Source organism: Diadema antillarum, unplaced genomic scaffold (genome assembly GCF_040938485.1).
Source record: "Diadema antillarum isolate AM-2024a unplaced genomic scaffold, OU_Dant_1.0 seq00000187_RagTag, whole genome shotgun sequence".
In the NCBI taxonomy this organism is placed as follows: Eukaryota; Metazoa; Echinodermata; class Echinoidea; order Diadematoida; family Diadematidae; genus Diadema; species Diadema antillarum.
The window spans coordinates 1,227,098-1,249,604 of NW_027271251.1; the positions used below are offsets into that span (position 1 = coordinate 1,227,098).

The 22,507-nt window shown below is 38.1% G+C and overlaps 1 protein-coding gene across 2 annotated transcripts in view; it reads left to right on the plus strand.

Moving 5' to 3' along the window:
• Positions 1 to 1,311: 1,311 nt before the first annotated feature.
• LOC139728605 (neutral alpha-glucosidase AB-like) overlaps positions 1,312 to 22,507 on the plus strand; it is a 30,874-nt gene continuing 9,678 nt past the window's right edge. Inside the window, exons 1-14 of one of the 2 annotated variants that reach the window (XM_071639545.1) lie at positions 1,312 to 1,378; positions 5,095 to 5,216; positions 6,220 to 6,459; positions 7,507 to 7,680; positions 10,371 to 10,473; positions 11,993 to 12,134; positions 15,341 to 15,437; positions 15,859 to 15,960; positions 16,892 to 16,970; positions 17,725 to 17,898; positions 18,794 to 18,855; positions 19,545 to 19,622; positions 20,132 to 20,207; positions 21,273 to 21,399. In XM_071639545.1, the coding sequence (XP_071495646.1) occupies positions 5,104 to 5,216; positions 6,220 to 6,459; positions 7,507 to 7,680; positions 10,371 to 10,473; positions 11,993 to 12,134; positions 15,341 to 15,437; positions 15,859 to 15,960; positions 16,892 to 16,970; positions 17,725 to 17,898; positions 18,794 to 18,855; positions 19,545 to 19,622; positions 20,132 to 20,207; positions 21,273 to 21,399 (1,567 nt within the window). In that variant the 5' untranslated portion in view covers positions 1,312 to 1,378; positions 5,095 to 5,103. The remainder of the gene's footprint in view (positions 1,379 to 5,094; positions 5,217 to 6,219; positions 6,460 to 7,506; positions 7,681 to 10,370; positions 10,474 to 11,992; positions 12,135 to 15,340; positions 15,438 to 15,858; positions 15,961 to 16,891; positions 16,971 to 17,724; positions 17,899 to 18,793; positions 18,856 to 19,544; positions 19,623 to 20,131; positions 20,208 to 21,272; positions 21,400 to 22,507) is intronic. The other variant, XM_071639546.1, reaches the window with a different exon arrangement.

Genomic DNA, 22,507 nt, shown 5'->3' on the forward strand with positions numbered 1-22,507 from the left:
ACTGAAATTCTCTGTGTTTACTTTAAGAAGATTTTTAGTGTAGATCTTGGCCTAAAAATATTTCTTCATTTTTTTTTTTCAAGTTTACACAAAATCATTGTGGCCATCTTTTATATTTACTTCATACAATTTTTGCAAATTATATTGCTTATAAGAATACATTTTCCGTGAAATTACGTCTAAGACAAATATAAATTGTATTTTTGCCCTAAGATCTTCAATTCTAAATCAAACATAGCCACATCTTTATAGACTGAAATTTAATTGTCAGCCTCTCATCTTTAAAATCATTCGGTAATATATCATAAATATCAATTATTGTTTAACAAAATTCATACCTAAATTCAAAAAATATTGAACTGGCTTAACATGAACTTTATCCAATATAATTATGATCAATCCTATCCTTTTTCATAAACCTTTGATTGAAAACCATTTTCCCTTTCAAACATATAATTCTATCCAAAATAATCGGGTTTTTCAATTCCCCATCCATATTTCTACATCCACGAATCTCTTCCCACACTTGCTGAATAATATCCATCATAGAACTGCATAATTTTTGAATTCACTCTCCGTAATTCATAATCACAAAGAAAAATAAATCTACCTCCTACTGACCTATACAGCAGTGATCAAAATAGGGCCTACATTTCCCAACTCATACCTTTATTTTCATATAACAGACGCATCAACCAAACTATCCGGAGTTTTGCGCTTGAACAAACAAATTATAATTTGTCATTCTAATTCCCCCATTCTTGTAATCTTGACATAATTACAATATTCCTTTTAATTCTGTTTGTCCCATTCCTTAAAAATTCAAACGTACTTTTCCACCTCTGTCATTACCCAATTTGGAACTGTTGTAAGAGACGAACTATAATTCAATTTGGATAAAGCATAATATGTTTTCAAAAGATGAACTTTATACCTTTGCTTCCACCATCCTGACAATATTTTTATTTTACTCAATATCTCCTTATAATTAATTTCTTCCGTTAACTTAAAATGGAAAGCAAAATGAATTCCTAAGATCTTCTATTTCTTGTACTAAATTCCTAAATAAAAGTATTTCTGATACGATGCGGTACTGTGCAAACGTCACTCTATCTATCATCAGAGTTTTCACGTCACTCAATTTATCTACTACTACTAGTCAAGTATCATCAGGTACTAGTAGTCCTCACCGGGAACTTTATCCACGTGTACGTAGGCAGGTCGACGTGGGATGGCGACAACGGCAGTTGTGTGCGTGTTAAAACGTGTACTAATGCAGTGTACATACAGACTATAATGCATTTGCTCCAACAAATTCTCAGCAGGATCAGGAAGATATATCAACCGTTATCCTGGTAGCGAACGTGTGTGATCAGTCGTAAGTGGATACTACTATTCAGCTATATTATGTTTCATATGAGAGGAGTATGAAGTTGCATGCGCTCGCATACGATGCTAGAATTTACTGTAATTTGTAGTTATCATACAACCTCTTTTGAGGAGGTTTTTCCTTCGCCCGTTCATGGCCGACCGCCGCAGCAAGAAAGGCAAGGACAGCTAACGTGTTGTTAGGCCCTAATGCTCCCTTCACTGGCATGGCTGGCGCACACGCTTTGTCTTTTTAGTAGTGCCTAACTGTTAGTAGTAGAACTCTAACGTTAGATGGTATAGCCACCACTAAGTTACAGTAAGTATAGGATCTGTCTGGTCTATCTCCACAGTCGGAGGGGTGTAGACAAGAGGGCCAAGACTCAAGAGAGTGATGAGCATTGCCATTGACTTTTGATTAAGCACTTGTCTAGCCTGATCTACTGACCAGACCGCTGTGCAAAGCACAGCAGTCTGACAATACATGTAGGATGAGGGGTTGGGTGTCCGGACACTGATTTAAGACTCTCGCGTACTGACCTGCTTATTTTACTTGGAAAACGCATTTACGCACAGCTCCTCACTGACAAACAACTGTTTATGTAGGCGCGTCACTGTCAAACCAGACGCACTTTACAGTACGCGTCCGGTCCCACAACCTGTCCGGACACTCAATGACTGGGTATACTACAATTGTTAGTCCACAAGTTAGTGTTTAAACGTTGTAAACGACCGTCGCTCTTGACGGCAAGACCACAAAAAATGTCTTATTTTATATTTTGTTTGATTTTAACAGTAATACCACCCACCTATATCGTATTTTGCTGATGGTTGAGTTGAATTAGATGTTTTGTTGACCGTGTATCCAAACCTTAATGTTGAATTTTTTGGAGTAAAAAAGATTGTGCGATGATTCACAAAATCAATGAACTACCACGAACGCTCAACCCGAGGTACCGTGGTAGCATTTTACGTACGCCCGTGCATTTCGTGTGTTACGTAAAACTTGTTGTCTTCTACGTACATGTATTTCCACGCTTGCTGCTCTCATGATTTGACGTCACTTCCGCTCCGACTAGCTACGTTGTAGTATAGGAGAGTGATTGCCATTCAATAACACGCAGAAGATGAGGAGTGAAGCAATACGGACGCTTACAGACCTGATTTTAAGGACGGATTTCGGTGGGTTTTTGACGTAATTAAAAAAAAATACGCATACCGATTATTGAATGATTATCATAGATTACGGGGATTCCATATATTTTAGTTTTCCACGATTAATAAAGATATTCATGAAGGAAATGTACACCCACCGCTGAAAAATAACGTCTGCGAAGGAGTAGACGTGCAGCCAATGTCGCCTCGTGACAGCGGCTGCGTGTAGTTAGCACTTGTCATGCTTATGATTATGATGCAAGGCCAAGTTTGCTGGCCATGCACGGCAAGGCCACATAATGTAAGTTTACTGCATTCGACAAGCACACGTTTGTTACGGTCATAAAGTGTAACCTGTAACTATACAGGGCAACGTGTGGGTCCGCATTTACAGCATGGCAGGGAACTCCAACTCCAATGAGAAGCAGGAAAGATGCTATGCTGTGGAAATCGGCCCCACCGCTGTATCAATTTCGCGTAAACGCCGTTTGGTAGGGCCGCATTCACGAGTATTATACTGTGGAAGGAAGCCCCACCGCCGTGCTTACCTACCGATGAACGCCACACGGTGGGGCTGAATTCACGAGTATAAAGAGGCGAGCTGCCGTAGTATTAGTACGGACACGCAGTGGTGGGGCGTATTTCACGTTTATGCCGAGAAGCTTATCCCCAGAAGTCTTGCATGATCTGGCCCTGGCAATGGGGCAGTAAAATGGGACCCGTTTCAAGCCTGTATTTGAGGTCAGGGGTCTGTTTTTGTGAAAAAATTTTCTCTCATAAGAGATATTAAGACTCTTAAGTTAGAGAGGTTGTTTGTTTGTTTCGTTAGTTTTTTTTTCTCTCATATTCGTTAGACACACTTCTAGAGACTTCCTGGAATGGATTCTTCTTCTTCTTCTTCTTCCAGGTGAAGTACTGACCTCTGGGAAGAGTATTTTCCTACTTTGTGCAAAAGTAGAAGAAGAAGAAGAGAGCAACATCAATCCCAAGGACTTTAGGAAGTCTTACTTCCACTCACTAGAAACATGAAACAAGCCACCCATAATTCGACCATAACGGCATCCAAAATTTGACTGCCTACTAGGCCAACATCCATGTAAAACCTTAACTGCGAAACACAGCCCGAACGCCGAACGCGAAAGTATAACTGTGTAGGCCTACAAGGAGCGCCCCGGGGTTAGTAAAATCTAATGCTTTTGTGCGCGGTCAAAATTTGGCACTGAAGAGGAGGTCATACATGTGCGGGATTTTTACAGTGGAATTACAAATTCCATTTTTACATCATGTGCAGAGCTACCAAGTCTCACGCATTTTGCGTGAGACTCGAGCATTTAGGGGCCGTCTCACGATCTCATGCATGGCACCCATTTTTCTCACGCATCGGGCAAAGTCTGCAACTTGGGCCTATAATAATGGGCATAGCTCAAAAGATTGAAGTGATAGTTGCAATTGAAGGTTTATTTTCCTTTTGTCTTTGAAAATAGATAAAAAATAGTCATGTATGCCCCTGATCGCACCATTAAGAGCTAAAAATTTAAAAAGCTCCCTACCGTAGGAGGCCACAGGGGGGAAAAACCCCTCCCACACCCTCGCTCGCGCGCACATTCGCTCGCCGAGATGCCGAGTCATGAAAATCTCACTCATAAAATTTTTTTGAACTTGGCATCCCTGCATGTGACCCAACAAGGAAATGATGAATATAATTTTTTTTTTCCTCCAAAGATTTAGGTACCCTCTAGGGGTCAAAGACCTGAGCCACATTCTACAGCTCTTCCATTTTTTTTTGTGTGAACTCTATATGAGAAACTTTGAAGTGTAAGTTTTTCAGACTTCATTTTGAATTTGAATTTAAGAGAAATAAAACAGATAAATTTCATGAATTTGAATAAAACACAGATAATTTGGCCAAAGATATTATTTTGCAGACCAGTTCGAATTGGCTTGAAATGACTGAAATAACAAAATTAGAAGACAGGTCTTTTTCGTGTATTTAACTGGATATTAAGCGAACCATTTTGTAACTCGTACTGCTATTTGAGTTGCCTTCATGTGGAACTATGTCTTTTTTTTCCTGCAAATTTGATTTAACAATGATTGAGATAGTACATGTACATCCAAATGCAACATTTCGAAGGCAGGCTTGGTCCTTGATTGGAATTTTAAAGGGACCATTCTGTAACTCCCTTTACTGACTTGAATCTTGTATAATGTATTTGAAATTCGCATTTTCAATGTTATGTATTCTAGACAGAGATCATTGTGTCTCGTTTTGGGGAAAGGAATGTAAGGAAAGTTGTGTATGTTTTCATGGCAAGTGACAAACTAGAAACTCTCCGCTGTACGTAGTTTCTTAAAATACTTCATATGTTTATTACAAGAATGAAAGAGGTTAGATAGGGCTTTAGGGGTTAAATAGTAAGATCTTCCAGGTCTCTATCACAGCATAAGATTTTAACACTCCATCAAGTGGAGCATTTGCATTGACTACACTGTACATTTGTCACATTTGGTACTGTACATTGGTACTCTTAACTCTTGTTCGTGTGTTTGTGCTCTTTGATTTCCTTGCAGAACAGCAAAATGAATGCCTGGCAAAGTTTGCTGGTTTGTGCATTCATTGTAGCAGTAGCCTACCCCAGTCATGCAGTCGACAAATCAAACTTCAAGACTGTTGAACAGTGTGGATTTGCGAGGTATACAGTGAAGAGACACTGAAGAATTTCTGAAAATTCACACGGTCTCTTTTGTAGTGGAATATGTAAATTTATTGATGAATGGGATTTGATATGTTATATGTTTGAATTGATGAATAGTTATACAAAAACTTTTGCATGTGAAGTATAGTCAATGATGTTACCATTTTCTTTTAACCATTAAAGGCATTTTGTTATACATTTTACCTGTAATGTTGATATGTATGTGGATAATTTGGAAGTTTGATTCAATTTCCATTTTCTCTTCGGATGTCTTATCAATGACCTCCTGGGATATTTACTTGCAACGAAATTTAATGATTTCAACAAGCAACAAGTGTAATTCATGTATTTTTTCATCAAGATGTACTTCTTTTTAAAGTGAAATGTGCTACCTTATAGTCGGAAACAGTTTTCCTTTACAATACCACACTGTGAGAAATGGAGTCTGTTCCCAATTTGCCAAGCTGCATTCAAATTCATTGACCTTCTCATTGTGTGATGATGTTATATGATTTTGCCAGAATGTGAAAATTGCATTACATGGAATATCCAGATGAGATATGACTTAATATTTGCTTACTAAAATATAGAGGTGAATGGCACTGGGAAATAGTGTCTCTGTTAAAAAAAAAATCTGAGCTGTGTCAGTGTCTCTGACTGCTCTTGAAAATTATCATTAACCATTTCAAGAAGTGGATACATGTATTTATGCTTGACTGGATTTGCCTTTTTTTATTTATTTTTTTTATAATGACAGCATTATATTCAGAGCTATTCAGGCTTGAGTGTTGTTGTTTTTTTCATCTTTTGTTATCATCTACTTGAATGCCATTGTACAGCCCATTCAGCGAAGTTTTACAAGTTTATTTTGATAGTTACCACTATGTTACACAGTATTTTGTAGACACTGTTTTTGTAAACATGGGAGATGGACACTTTAGTTTCATGAGAATGTTTTTGTCTGCACCAGGCTCTAGCCTCTGATTCTTTTTTTTTCCAGACGAAATCGCAATGTCGAACCAGGGCAGTCACACTATGCTGCCGTTCTAGATTCATTTGCAATTGGAGGCGATGGTGTGCTGAGGGGCAACATCCTCAACACTAAGAATGGCGTGCTCCTGAGCGTAGAGATCTACGGCCTCCGAGACAGGATGATTCGATTTAAGGTCAATGAACTCAGCCCCATCAAGCCTCGATACGAGGTGGAGGATGTCATCGTGGAGGAGCCTGCTACTATCAGGTGAATTTTCTCTTTTTTTTGATAATTAGTGGATGCTCAGTAGAAAATTGCATTTTTCTATGAAACTATGTGTTCATATACTAACTTTTCATGAGAAAGACCATAGAAATTTGTGTTGCAAAATGTCTAGAAGTGTAAGTTACAATTGTTCTATATGTAGAGTTATTGTCTCTCCATATATTTTGTATCTTGGAGGATATGAAGAAGTATAATGCCATTGTTAAAATTTTTGAATAGAATTATGGAGAAGATGGTCCTTTCAGTAGATTAAAATTATTGTTTGATAGTAAGACAAATGATAGTCTCTTGCAAGTCTCACTGCAGATTCTTGACCACCGAAACAAAGGTAAGATGTTTGGCTGACAATATGTCAGCTGATGTGACACTCAAAATATTCTCATCCTGAGTGTATTTTGCTCAGATTTCCATTTATATCTTCCTTATGTATCATTGATTCAGTCAACATTCATAATTTATGTGATAAGTATATTCTCCATTCTCCATCATTCCCATCGTAGCAATTTGTAATTTCATACTTGAGTAGTAAATAGTCATATATATATATATTTTTTTTTAATGTGTGTTATGTACACCGGTTATATAGTATTCCTACTCTTCTGTCAAGTTGCATCGTGCACATTTTAAAGCACTATGAGAGTTGCCATGTTGGATGATATGTGGCATTGAATAATCAAGATTCTTTTAATTGATTGATTGATTGAGTAAAAGGTCTTTATTCAAAAAATCTGAGTGGGCGACTAAGAGTCAAATTACACAGATATACAAAAATTATACATTAATATAGACAGAATAATGTCATAACCATAGGTACAAAGAAAACATCACATTCAAACATACTGTATATACAATTAATACAATTTTGATACTACAAATTACCATATATTACTAAATCTTGAATACAAAATGATTTGTCTGACTTTGCTCAAAATCTTTGTGGCACATTGTTTTATTTCATTGCTTTTTATATCACACTTCCTTTGTAGCTTGACTATTAAACTGACATGTTTTCATACTGAACAAATCTAGGTGGACCATCAATAAGCAGGATTCTTCATCCATAGAGGCGACCATAAGCACTGGGATCACAATGCTGTTGTCGGCCCAACCGTTCCGCATGGACTTTTACGACAACAAGCAGCTGGTGTTCAGTGTCAACTCCAGAGGCCTCATGAAGTTTGAGCACCTCAGAGAGCGCAGAAAGTAAGACAGAATGATGATGGTTAGCCTAAAGTAGTGGAGATGATCTGTACACTCACATTAGGAAGAAAAAAGAAAAAAAACACCGCCTAGACAGGACACTGGTGCCGGGGAACGGTTTTCTCCACTCTGTTTCATACTCGCATCCTTTCACTTTTTGCTGTTCAGATTGTCACACATGCACATATCTATCTAATACCTCCCCAAACTTGCCTGCTGTGGAATTATCAGATTTTGCTCGCTTGAAGCCACTAGTGAGATGGGGAGAGAACCCCCAAACAGAGAAATGATATCAAACTTGTTATTCCAGGTACAGAGCATGAAAAAGTATTTTGCAACAACTGAGCAGTGATATATTTGGAAAAGAGACTTCAAACCAACAACAGCATTGAAAAAAAAAAAGTTTTTTTTAATGTTATTTCTTGTTTTAATGTTTTCTTTCATTTTGTTGCCTGGAGCAAGAAGCACAAAATGCAGAAAGCTGTGGCATTTGCTAGCTTTATAGCATATTGAACACATCAAGTAAAACTTGAGCTCTTCAGATCTGTATATACAAATTAAAAAGTTATTTTTTTTTTTGGCTTGGAAAAAAAAATGAATACTTGAAAAAGAAAAGAAGATCTGTTGTTTTGATGATAAAGAATGTGATCCCTCTTACACATCTTGCTATTGCTGTAAGACATTTTTAGATACAGTTATTACAGATTTGAGCACATGCATTTTATTTTTTTTATTTATTTTTTGTGATGTAACATTTCAGCCAACTTTTACTGTACTGTTCCTACATATGAAAGTGTACACGCTTTGTATATTCAGTTCATTCAAGCAAAATGAAAGATTTAAGCTTGTGCTTCTCGACATGCACCATGCTCAAGTTCCTACATCTCACACTTCATGAATGATTGTGAGCTACTTGCATGTCTCCATTGAAAGGCTTCAACCAGAGCTTCTGTGTCAGCAGCAGGACTAGAGTAGGGTTAAGTTAAAAAGAGGCAAAACAGTTGTATTAATTGATGATGTTTCAAAGATCTGAATAATACTTTTGCAAGCAGGTAAATTACAGAAATAAGGAAACACTACATTGTTGTCCTTCCTTCGTAGTGTGAGAGTGCTACAATTGCTACAGGACCCTTTACCACCCCAACATGTAATTGAGAGAAGTAACATTAAAAAAAAAGATAAATAAATAAAAATGAAAATGAGATAAAAGATAACATGGGGTCGACACATGCTGAGGAGGACCTCACTTTGCAATGACATATAATCATTCTGAGACTACAAAGCAGATTGCAGTGTGCTTTTTCTTAGGCATGCTTTATGGCCTCGTGCATACATCTGTGTGGTTACTTCGTAAACATACTTCGCAGAATGTTTGGTTTTTGTTTTGTTTGCTTGTTGCATTCTGTCAAGTACATATGGTTTTGAAAATTTGCAGCTCAGTGTGTCCTTATGAACAGCATAATGCCTGGCAGTGTAGAGGCAAAGGAAGCTGTTATGCATGTTCTTTTGCCTATCTCCCTCATTATCACTAGCAATTCCGTAAATCTCTATTCTAAGTTTTATCTAGAAAAAAGAAGGTGAAATTATGGTTACCATGAATTTATTTTGCAGAAATGTACTCCTATAAATGTTTCACTGAAACCTGCTAAAAGGTCTATGAACTCTTTTGTTAAACTCCCATATTTGTTGTGTTTTGTTTCCCTTATCTGTTTCATGAACTTTGAAAGAGGTTTGGTTTAGATAAGGGCTTTAGAGTATAAATGGACTGATTAAAACATAGATCACCCATTTCCAGATAGCATGACATTTTCTCTGTAATAGCAAAAGCCTATGTGCTAAAATCAAAGGTCACCATTGTGACTTGTTTTTGATCAATTTTTTTTTCTTTGTTTGCTTGTTTGTTTTCATATTTTGTTAGAAGGTATGAATTTGTAGCCTTTCAATGCATGCAATGTTTTATTGTTCTATTATCTTCTTCATTATTCTGTCCAAACATTGAAAGTTGTAACAAAAGCGCATGTATTCATCATTATGTAATAATTTCCCTGTGTTGCAGTGTATGTACTTCATTGATTTCATACATTGAGTTGTTCAAATGTTTTTGTGATTTCCAGTGTACACACGCTGGTTGTATATCTAATGCAGCAGAGCATATGGAATTTCATTCAATAATCTGTGCTAACATTTTGCGTTTGAAAATTCTAGTGTGGCTAATATCTTGCATGTTTTTATCATAAAACATTAAGCTTGGGCAGAGGTAATCTGTTTGAAGCCAGTCAAGAGCTCATAACAATCCACTCGGTCCTTCTTCAGCATGCCACACAGAAACATTATATTATAGCAGATTTGCTATTCTTCACTGTTATTACAGTCACTTTTGAAAGTGAATGTGTTTAAGCAAATTTGTGAAAATTAGACCCACACTTAAATTTTTCTGTTTTGTCCCGAGTAAATACATTGTGTTTCAATGTCTGATCAAATCATACCTGCTCATCATCGCAGAATTTACCCTTAGGTAATAGCTTAGCAACGTGTGCTGTATTCATCATGCAAACCATGCATTTATTTTGGCAAATGTGCTGCTATATGGCAAATTCGCAAGAGATATCCGTGCAATATCCGTGTGGCGGTTATGAGCTCAGCATCTAACAGATTACTGTTGTCTCGCCTAATGAACGCACCTTGATCGCCAGTGTTGGGCAGCAGCCTGAAGAAGGGCCAGGCCTCCTTGACCTAGCTAAAGATGCCATTCTTGATTTGGTTGGTTTCAGATCCGAGGAAGGGGAGGACAAGCAGGTGAGTTTTTTTTTTTTTTTTCATTCTTTCTTTTGTCTCCCCCCCCCCCCCCCACAACACCCTTTTTGCACTGAAACTGTTCTTTCAGTAGTGGCGTTACTATATGTATGGTGGTGAATACTTGAAGCACGTTTGCCCTGTATGTAATACATGTATATGTGTTTATAGAGCAGGTTGCAATTCCATCAGTGTCCAGTATTTATGCATATCAATTATGGATGGTCTGTGACCCCACCTAACTGAGCTCTGTGTGCCATAATCCTGGATTTTTAATTTTTTTTTTTTTATTTTTAATTTTTTAGTGTCAACAGGATTCCACTTTATCCTGCCGTGTTTGCGTTTGCACTGGCAAACACGTGTGTGCATGCATTTATTAGTCGTAGAGCAAAAAGGTTTCATGTGTGTTAAAACAGAGCACAGACTTTGACAGCACAGCCTGCACTTTGTCATTCTTGTGTGTCTTCTCAAAGATGAACTAGAGAGATGTAGAGCAGAAATAAGGGATACTGTTTTTACTCTCTATAAGCATATTGTTTATGTCTTTTTACTTGTATCTGAACTTGTTCAACTGATCTGGGTGGTGGGTAAATATAACTGTCAGCATTAGCACCTCTGTAGTCATGCATGCTTAGCTATGAAGCAAAATAATAGCTATAGCATAGGCTAATAGTGGGAAATCCAGCCAGTCCATTTTCGATAGCAAACTCCAAATGAAACGAAGCTTGTGAGTACTATTCAAATTGAAAGCGGAAAGAATGTTTACTTATCTAGCTTTGATTGTCATCAAATTCCACTATTATATAGAGTTGTATATAACTTACTCAAGAACCTGCTGACTTCCCAGCAATATACAAAAAATCTGATGCAACATTTTGACTTCAAATTAGGCATGCTTCTGGTAGTAAAAATTGCAGACAATTGAAAAATGTAACACCACTCAGTTACATATGTCCAAGATTGGCATGTAAAGAAACAAAATATAAATGTTTATTTCATCTGTGATTTCTGGCTTGTCTTTTCTTTAGTGTTTTCTCTACTATGTCACAAAGTTTATTTGTTTTTTGGTTTATTTGTTTTGTTTGGTTTTGTTGGGTTTAGGTTTTCTACTGTGTAATTTGCACTTGGCAGTATAAGAAATGTGAATTTTTGAAGTGATACAAAAATATGCGAAAAATAATGACATTAATCTTGTAGGTGGTCATTTCACTCTCTGCACATTCTTAGTGTCTTTGTTTGGGGGCTTTTTTGGGCCTGTTATTAATATGCAATGTGTGCAATGTGATATTTACCAGAATGTGTTGAGAATGAGGAGAGTTGAGCCTGTACATTTTGCTAAGAAGCTCTTTTGTCTCACTCTTTATTTTCCAAGCTTTGAGGATTTCAATACAACCTCAACATCACATACCAGAAGCCAGTTTGTTGGAAAAAGAAATATATTACTGTTTTGCACTCACTTGGTGTAGAGTAGAGTGTGGCATTCTAACCTTGAAATGACACAAAAATTATCCCCCTGAATCAGGGAGAGGAAGGAGAGGGGAATGAAGAAGGGGAGGGAGAGCAGGCTGGTGAAGAACTGAAACAGGAGGAGGAGGAGGAAGAGGTGGAGGAGCCTGATATGTGGGAGGAGACATTCAAGTCACACACAGACAGGAAACCTAATGGTGAGCATGCCCCTCCCCCTTTCCATGCCAATGGTTTCTCACTACTCCTGTCGGAATGATAGGATATGCTGTAGGAGCAAGTGTGATTGATGCTGGCAGGTGAATGTCACATGCTGCATTGTGATCTGTGAAAGTGGTAACTTTGCTTTGAGCCAATTTTAGTGAGATTCACACCCGTTTGATTTGTGGGATGAGAATATTCCTCTATCTCTTTCAATATCTCCCTGAAATAATTGTGTGTTTTTATTTTTCTGCCACCAAGGTAGTTTACCAGAGTGCACAATTGGTGAAAATTTACACCCACAGAATACATGTATATGCATGTTCTTATATTTGAGCTAGTTTAGCAGAGTGCAAAAGTGTTCACACTGCAAAATATTCATATGTTCCTATTTTCACATTATTTTAGCAGAAAACAAATGTTCACCAAAAAAAATTTCCATGCTGTAAAATACTTGCATATTCTTGTATTGTATGCTTGGAAAGCAGAATATGAAATTCTTTGAAATATCCACACTGCAAAATAATCATTTGTTCTTATTTTTGTACCATTTTGACAAGGTGCAAAATTTACAAAACTGATCACTTTGCAAAATGTGTGTGTGCTCTTATTTCACGGTAGTTTAGCACAATATGAAATTCTCAAAAGTTTCCATTCTGCAAAACATTTGCATGGTCTTGTTTTTGCACCAATTTGGCAGAGTGCAAAGTCACAAAATATTTATGTGTTTTTGAGGGAATTTGAAATGTCACCAGAATGATGTATTCTTGAAAATAGGTCAGTTCATGCCAAGTGTAATGGTCAGTCCCCTTAAAGGTAGGGAATCACATTTGCATGCCTTAAATGAAGAGTTGTATAAATACAGTGGTATGTTGAAGAGAGCCTCATTTTAGAAACTCCCATAAAGTATTGAAAGTGGAAGGTAACATTTAGTACACTTTTTTGACCGTTAGATTTTGAATTGAATTTTTTTCGGGGCTCACCGTAAATTCCAGTACATTACTAGGCTACCTTTGCAGACCCATGCGCTACATGTGTGTCCATCATGTATATTTTGTGAAAAAAGTTCATCAAAACTTACAAACATTTCTATATACATTCTTGCCACACACTCTATATGTTATTACATCAGCTCTTATACTTTTAGATTTGTGTTTATAGATAAAAAAATACAGAAGACTGCAACAAAAAGGCTTAAGTGTGGCTGACACACAGAACTACTGAGTAGTTGAGTTTTGTGCATTATTCAAATTGTAGATAACTGTTGACTTCCAAATTTCTCAGCAGTGGCCTAAACAAGTCCCCTGAGGTTCATATTTAATGTTTTGCTGCATTTTGGGAGGTCTGTAAAAGGTAACCCCTACCTTTAATGTGGAATGCTCACAGGGTCAATTTTACCACTTCAGAAAATGTTGTGAGTTCTATCACCATCATGAGTACACTTAATTAATATCGATGTTACATTTGTTAAGGCACAGTCAGATTCCTGACAGGGTAAAGTTATCATTTGGTTGTTGTCCCTCTTTACAATTAATATTAAAAGTAGTTTCAATGTCAATTCTAATTTTATATCTTTTAACCTCGTTGTTGCAACTAGTTTTCTGATTTGGTTTGTTTGTTTGCTTGTTTGTGGGTTGTTGGTTGGTTGTTGTTGGGTTGGTGTTTTTTTAGCTCACCTGAGCCAAAGGCTCAAGTGAGCTATTGCGATCGCCCTTCGTCCGGCGTCCGTCGTGCGTCGTGCGTCGTGCGTCGTGCGTCGTGCGTCGTGCGTCGTCCGTCGTCCGTCGTCCGTCGTGCGTCGTGCGTAAACTTTTTACATTTTCATCTTCTTCTTGAAAACCCCAAAACCGATTTTCATCAAACTTGGCAGGTAGCATCCCTAGGGGGTTAGGAACTCAATTTGTTAAAATGGGCACCATGCCCCACCCAGGGGGCCCCCAGGGGGGCCCAAACCCCCCAAAATTAAGGAATCTGTAAAAATCTTCTTCTCTAGAACCAGAAGTGATAGAGCTAAGTTAATACTATGAGTTAGTACATTGATGACTGTAGTTTCAAGTTTGTTCATGGCAGAATCAGGGGTGCCCCCCTTGGGACCCAGGGGAGGGGGGTGGGGAAGGGTTCTAATGGGGCCTAAATTGTACATTTTCATCTTCTTCTTGAGAACCCCATGACCCATTTTCACCAAACTTGGCAGGTAGCATCCCTAGGGGGTTAGGATCTCAATTTGTTAAAATGGGCACCATGACCCACCCAGGGGGCCCCCAGGGGGCCCAAACCCCCCAAAATTAAGGAATCCGCAAAAATCTTCTTCTCTAGAACCAGAAGTGATAGAGCTAGGTTAATACTATGAGTTAGTACATTGATGACTGTAGTTTCAAGTTTGTTCATGGCAGAATCAGGGGTGCCCCCCTTGGGACCCAGGGGAGGGGGGGGGGGGGGGGTGAGGAGGGGTCCTAATGGGGCCTAAATTGTACATTTTTATCTTCTTCTTGAGAACCCCATGACCCATTTTCACCAAACTTGGCAGGTAGCATCCCTAGGGGGTTAGGATCTCAATTTGTTAAAATGGGCACCATGCCCCGCCCAGGGGGCCCCCAGGGGGCCCAATCCCCCAAAATGAAGGAATCTTTAAAAATCTTCTCTAGAATCAGAAGTCATAGAGCTGAGATAATACTATGAGTGAGTACATTAATGACTGTAGTTTCAAGTTTGTTCATAGGAGATCCAGGGGTGCCCCTCTTGGGGGTAGGGGGGGGGGTTGGTTGGAAGGGTCCAAATGGGGGCCTGAATTGTACATTTTCATCTTCTTCCTGAAAACCTCATGATGGATTTTTGTCAAACTTGGCAGGTAGCATCCCTAGGGGTCAGGATCTCAATTTATCAAACTGGGCACCATGCCCCACCTAGAGGGCCCCAGGGGGCCCCAATCCCCCCAAATTAAGGAATCTTAAAAAAATTGGGCCCTTATTGTACATTTTCATCTTCCACTTGAGAATGCCTGGTCAAATTTTGGTAGAGCTGTGAATAATTTAGATTAGTGACTGCGTGAAAGGTGAACTTGCGATACTCAGGTGAGCGCTAGACCCGCGGGTCTCTTGTTTTTTTTTGGGGGGGGAGGAGGAGGATGTTGATGGTGTATGAAGTGATCATAAGAATTTCATTGTATTGTCTGATTGGCGTATTTCCTTTCCTTTATTTCAACCAGGTCCAACGTCTGTTGGAATGGATTTCTCATTTCCCGGATTTGAGCATGTCTATGGAATTCCAGAGCATGCCGATACCCTAGCTCTCAAAACAACAGGGTAAGGCTTTTGTCTGTTGGTGATGTCTTATAAATTCTCTATGCAAACTATGTTTTTTGTACCTACAAATGTTACAAGTGATTTGACTCTCATAATTCGTGTTGTTGTTGAGGGCTCTTTCTTGTACAATTCCCAGACTGAAAAAGATGTGATTTTTTTTTTTTTTTTTTTTTTTTTGGGGGGGTGGCAGGGTAGGGCAGGGATCTGTATCTCACCATTTCGATTTCAGGATATTTTTCAACTATCTGGAACAATTTATGGCTGCTAGTCACCAACTTTGTGATCGTTACGGTCATTTTAGGTATGTGTGTCAGTGTTCAAATGTGAGAAAGTCATCATTGATATATAAAGGAGTTTGACATAGTACGGACTGAAAATGTTTAAGACTTGACTTAAATCTGTTCAATCTCTTAACATGCAGGGGATCTGACCCATACCGCCTATACAATCTGGATGTCTTTGAGTATGAGCTTGACAAGCGTATGGCTCTCTATGGTTCTGTTCCGCTAATGCTGGCCCACAAGTGAGTGTTACTATTACTTCTTTATCATTTTTATAGAGTGGTGCTGAGGATGTATCTCTTCATATTTTCTGTATGCCTTTCTCCAAGCCTTGACCATCTATTCATGATAGAGACCAACACATGAAAAGTGTTAATGTTATTACTATTAGTGTTTTTATTATTTCAAGTACCAGTGTAATAAAATCCATATTGTTTTAATCAAAATATTGCAAAGGAAAACTTAAAGGTGGCTATAGCTACCTATGTGACTTTGCACAACACAATGGGTCGAAGAGAGATAGTGAAATCTCAATGCCAGAGGAGTTCAGTTGAAAATCCTGTAGAGGCAAGTGAAATATGATTCAAGATTTGCGATCAATATTGCTGTTAAACCAATTCTTACATGTATATGTGTAAGTGTACATGTATGTCTTACATAACTTTTCACATCATGCACGAGGATTCCAAATGTTATCTAGTGTTTTTTAGTGGTTTCATGTTGATGGATCATTACAGATTGCTTGGAACAATGTAAACATTCACTACAAAAATTCTTCAGTTGGAATCTTGATTTTGATGCCTGTGATAATAACCATTATGTTCTAGAACTGTCAGCCTCTTATCACTGAAGGATGCATTTTACACCTTTTGTAGGAGATTTGACTAATGCAGAGTACAGTGATATGAACCAGGCAGAGAAAAACATTTGTCCGCATTCAGCCCTCATACATGGATACGGGCACACAAAAACACACTCATTCAGAAACATACACACAGAGGTGTGTACATTTCTTCAATAGGGGTGGGGGGGGTGGGAAGGAATCAGTTGTTTAAAGTTTAATAGGGGAAGATATAAAATCTCTAAAATCCTAATAATGAGCAGAAAGAAAGCATATTGAATATTGGGTTTAATACTCACTGCATTGTTTGTGTTTAATTCCTCTTATTACAGCAAAGAGCGAACAGTTGGTCTGTTCTGGCTGAATGCTGCAGAGACGTGGATTGATATCTCATCAAACACAGCTGACAAGGTTGGTGTGCATGATAAAGTTCCTACCTCCTTTGCAGTAGTCAATGTCGTGCATTAACATTGTCAACAGTGATAGGCAATGGTTATAGCTGACATTGGAACTGTACAAAATACAGTGTTGAACAAAGGGAGCACTTTCTGTGTGGATAGTAATGACTACAATACTTATGGCATGATGATTTGATAGATTTAACAGAGTTTTGCTTTTTTTGTGTGTGTATTCTTGGCAATGATTTGAAATGATTTAGTTAAATTGAGTGTGTTTCCCACTTCAATTTTTGTGTGGAGTTCCAGTCAATAAATTCCTTTGATTTAGCATTGAGCAATAGTAATCAACAACTGAATATGATGTAGTATTTTTATCCCTGTCTCCTTTTACTATTTTATGAGGTCCACATATAGGGTATTCAACACATTACCATATATAACACACATTAAATCATCTGCCTTCTGGAACAAATATTGCAGGTTAAAACTTGTGCAGTTTTATTAAGACAAATGTTAAAGCATATGAAGGTAATTTGTAATATTTCTTGGGCAGATCAAAATTGATATTCTTCAGCATCTTAATGTAAGTGCACTGAAAGTCTTGATAATGGAATTTGAATTTCAGTCTTCCTTGTCTGTGATATGTACAAGGTAATTAATAGAATGTGTGTGATGTGGGTTGAATTTCTGTGTCTGAATTTGTGTTGAAGAATTGATGCAAAGCTTGTGTATTCTGAACATTTTTTTCTTACTATTCTTTTCCCTAGTCGATGTTTGGTCGCATGCTGGACTATGTGAAGGGGGAGAGTGATGTGCCCCAGGTAGACACACACTGGTACTCTGAGTCTGGTATCATTGACACGTTCCTCATCTTTGGACCCTCTGCTATGGATGTCATGTCTCAGTACACTTCTCTCACTGGCAAGCCCTACCTCCCTCCTGTGAGTATTCTTTGCCTTCCTATCACTCATTTTGTCTTTCTTAGAGTTCAGGAAGGTCCCTCTTTATTTTACATTGTACTGAAAATGGACGTGGGCAATTTGATGCAAGTTCAGTTAGAAATATTAGTTTCAATCCACAAAATGTAACATGCTTACACAAAATGAATAAATAAATGAAAGTCATAAGGGGAACGCATAGTGCTTTTGAAATGCTATTAGTAGTGAGGTGTGATGTGAGGCAGCATTACTTTTTTTGCAAGAGAGAAATGAGTGAATATATGCTTTTAGTGCTGTATTCAAGATAGCATGAAAGACGACAGTGATTAGTATTCAGAAGTATTGTACATGTTGATTGGTTACGCATGTTTTTAATTCTGCACAGTGAAGACATGCGCTAATGAAACATATAGCAAGCAAAAATATTTGTGAGCATTATTTCCACGCTAGTTTCTGGTTAAAAATTTGTTTAAATGGGCACCATGCTCCACCCACGGAGGCCCCAGGGGGGCCCCAATCCCCCCCCCCCCCCAAATTAAGGAATCTTGATAAAAAGTACTCTTCTCTAGAACCAGAAGTGATTAGTATTCAGAGGTATTGTACATGTGGGTTGGTTATGCATGTTTTTAATTCTGTGCAGTGAAGACATGCGCTAATGAAACATATAGTAAGCAAAAATATTTGTGTGCATGATTTTCACGCTAGTTTTTGGTTGCGCAAAATGCACAAAAATTTCCACTTTTACAGTATTTGTTGAGACTTTCTGCTGTCGCTCACGAAATTGTGGTGTCTTTCCTCAAGGGACAAGATGAATATGATTGAACTTGAATTGATTGAATTTGAACTTGTGCTAAATTAGTCAAATCTTGTAAACTTTATTCTCTCCCTCCAACATCAGCTGTTCTCCATAGCCTACCACCAGTGCCGCTGGAACTACAATGATGAGGAGGATGTCAAGCAGTAAGTATGCTCTTTTTATTAAAGAATGACTTACATTTGACTCAAGGTTCTGTGATCGTGACATATAGAAGGCATAATACTGTAAAAGTGGATATTTTCGTGCGACTAATTTTTCGCGCTCGGTCAGATAAGAAGAGTTTCGCCTGTTTTTAATTCCGCGGTATCAACAACATCAACTACAGGAACATATGGCAAGCAAAAATATTTGTGTGCTTTTAATTTCGCGCTAGTTTCTGATTGCGCGAAATTTCAACACCGCAAAAATTTCCACTTTTACAGTATACCTTCATGTCTTTCCCTTTCATTAGTTATATGAACACATAAGACATAAATGACTGTTAAACAAGAATGAGAGTCTCTAAAGCTGTATTATTGTATTATTATCTGTAAATTGTTGATACATATATTTTGAGTGGATTGTCAGTATATCAGAGTGATATGTTGTATAAATGATTAGTTGTGTCCTATCTATAAAATGTAGAAGTATATCAATGTTTCAAGATGTTATGTATTGACCATTTAAACAAAATAAGCCAAATGGAGTCACATTGCATTGACTGATCTTATGAAGTATGAGAGCCTAAAGGACTATCCAAGGTACACTTGCTTTGAACAGGCATTGATGATTATTGCTATCTATGAAAAGCATGGGATTGCTTTCAATGATCTGTGTTTCATCATCTTTACAGAGTTGATGCCAACTTTGATGCACATGACATTCCATGTGATGTCATCTGGCTGGATATTGAGCACACTGATGGCAAGAGGTTGGTACAGTCATTCTATCTAAACATCCAGTCCGGTGGTGAGGGAAAATGCATTTTGTCTTGAGTGGTTATGGCAGTGATAGATTTCATACTCTTTGTTTGCACAGTGAATTCCAAACAAACAGAAATTAAAAAATAGCACCTCTGTGTTGATATAGTAATCTGACCTTTAATCATGGTGAGCAGTGCCACATCATCACTCCTGTGGCATGGGCATTGCTACTAATAATAGGCCAGCAATTATCTGAGTTGAAAGTTCAGTGATGAACTTCATAATGTGATATAATTGTCTAGTAGATAGATTGATGTCATAGAAGTGCTTTTCCTGTAAAATTTACCGCAAGGATTTTTTTTTTTCATAATTCTCCTTAATAACCACAATATGTATGTTATTTAGTTTGAGGTCCAATAAAGCCATTCAATGTAAACAAATAGGAGCATCTTCTGGTGAGTGCTGTGGACATAGATGTTAATGATTTGCTCTTCTTCCCTCCCAAAATAATCATCAGGTACTTCACCTGGGATACCCACAAGTTCCCAGACCCAGGGCGAATGCTGGACCACCTGGGAGCCAAAGGAAGAAAGGTCAATTTTAGTTTTCCCCTCCTCCCCCCCCCCCCCCAAAAAAAAAAGAAGAGAAAATAAATCAAGAAGAAGGAATAACTTGAGAGTAATCATTATTACTGATACACATTTTAGGGCCCGCTGTATCTGCACAACTGTATGTGTCAGTAGAGGCCAAATGTTTTCCCACAGAACATTTAGCATTGTCCTGAGGAACAATGAGAGCATTGCCCAAGAGCAAGTTGTAAAGGTTCAGACAAGGATGTGTTAATTACAGCTCTCTCTTCAAGTTCTGTCAGAATATTCTGAGAAGTTGCATTCGGTATCGGCATAACATCATATCAACATGTCACAGAAGAAATTGCCTATCGGTTGAGTAATGGCAAATCACACTGCCTTGTAGTGAATTACCTTACCTAAGTTTCCCCCCCCCCCTCCCCGTGCTTGGTTTGTCATCCCATTCCCTTTGCGAGAAAAAGAGTCTAACTTTACATTGAGCATTACTGCTGCAAACATGCTGTGATGCATTTACCACTCAAGGTGCAGCCTGATACATTACAAAAAGACATCACCTGCTGAGACTTCACAGGATAATGAGCAAACATAGATTTCTGCCTTTGATGAAGAGTGTTAAGTGATAAGCAGGCCATGACTATTTAGTGATTCAATATAAAGAAGATTATAAAGTACACCACCTTACCTGCCCCAAAGTGAGAAGTGTGCAATGGATTGTGATACCATTAAAGGCAAAACATAGTTCTGGTACGCCTGCAAAATTGTCAAATTTCGCTCCGAAATGTACACGTATGCCTAAGAAATGTGTAGAATGACGCTGTAATAACAAGATATTTGTTGGGTAACGACAAAAATGTGAAATATTAATCAAAAATGTTCACAATTCAAAACTTACCCGATCGGGTCAGGCTAACTCGGACTCGGGTACTACTCGGCCTCACTTTAATTTATGATATATCTTTAGTATTGTCATCTAATGCATGTAGCTGTCTAACATTGTTTTTCTCTTTTGAAAAGTTGTTTTAATGTGCCACCATCCATATTCATGTTTCTCTATGTTTACTATGACAGATGGTAACCATAGTGGATCCACATGTGCACAGGGATAACAACTACTTCATGTACAGCGAGGGAAAGAACAATGGCTACTTTGTGCAGAAGAATGACGGCAGCGAATTTGAAGGCTGGTGTTGGCCAGGTACAGTGAAACTTGTCACTCAAAAAATGTTCTCTGCAAAACCATGGAGTCTTGTTCCTTTTACATTGTGCTGGGTTATACAGCAAACTGATGTTAGAAGTAGATATAACAGGCACTGTTGACCTTGCACTTTTCAAGTTATCACTAGAGTGTGGTGGAAGTTCCCATTGGTATTGTGGAGAGTGATGCAAGAAGGTGATAGTTGTCTTTGATAAAGTCTCAACTTGAGAAGATGCAGGCAGTTTTACAAGCAGATCAAAAACATGAGACATTACATAAAGCCTATGTTGAACCCTATATATCTGGCTAAGATTGGTTGATTGTGTGTTGTATGTACATGAAGGGCATTAAAAACTTTCAAGATGTGTAATTCATGTGAATATTCTCTCTCTCTGGTTTTTTGTTTTGTTTTGTTTTTGTTACTCATCAAAATCAGAATGTATAACAAATTAGTTGTGTGGATGCACATTGATCAGGCTTTGATTTCAGTTACCGTACCAAGCTTTTTCCTATCACTTTGAGCATCACTTCTTAAATTCACAGGAACAAATCCACCTTCTATGCCTATGCATAGTATCTCTTAATATATATGACATAAATCTGTGAAAGTCATGCTAGGGCAATCAGGGAATATATCACTATGCCAGAACTTCAATCAACAATCTTAAAATTGTATTCCAACTCGTAGCAGAAAATGTACCACTCGTCAGCTAACCATGCACACAGAGTTGTGAATGTACAGTAGACAGTGTTCATTCTCTTAGTAAACCTTTCTAATGCATGCCTGTAGACCTTGCTTGGTCTTCTCAGTGGCCAAGGGAGGGGGATAGTCATGCTAAAATGAATGCAGCCATTACTGGGGGAAAGACTTTTTGTTGCTACAGAAAGGGAGATCTACCCCTTGTCTGTATCTCTTGACCCCAATGGTACAATGTCACACATGAACAGTGGAAGCAAGCCTCAGTTAAAATGAACCTGGATCATCAATTTGAAAGGAAGACCTTCAGAATCAATGGGTCTACCCATGTATCTGTCTGAAGGAATGGAAAGGAAAAACTTGAGAAGAAGAATGTCTTTTTGTGTCTTGAGGGTGCCAGAGGCAATATGT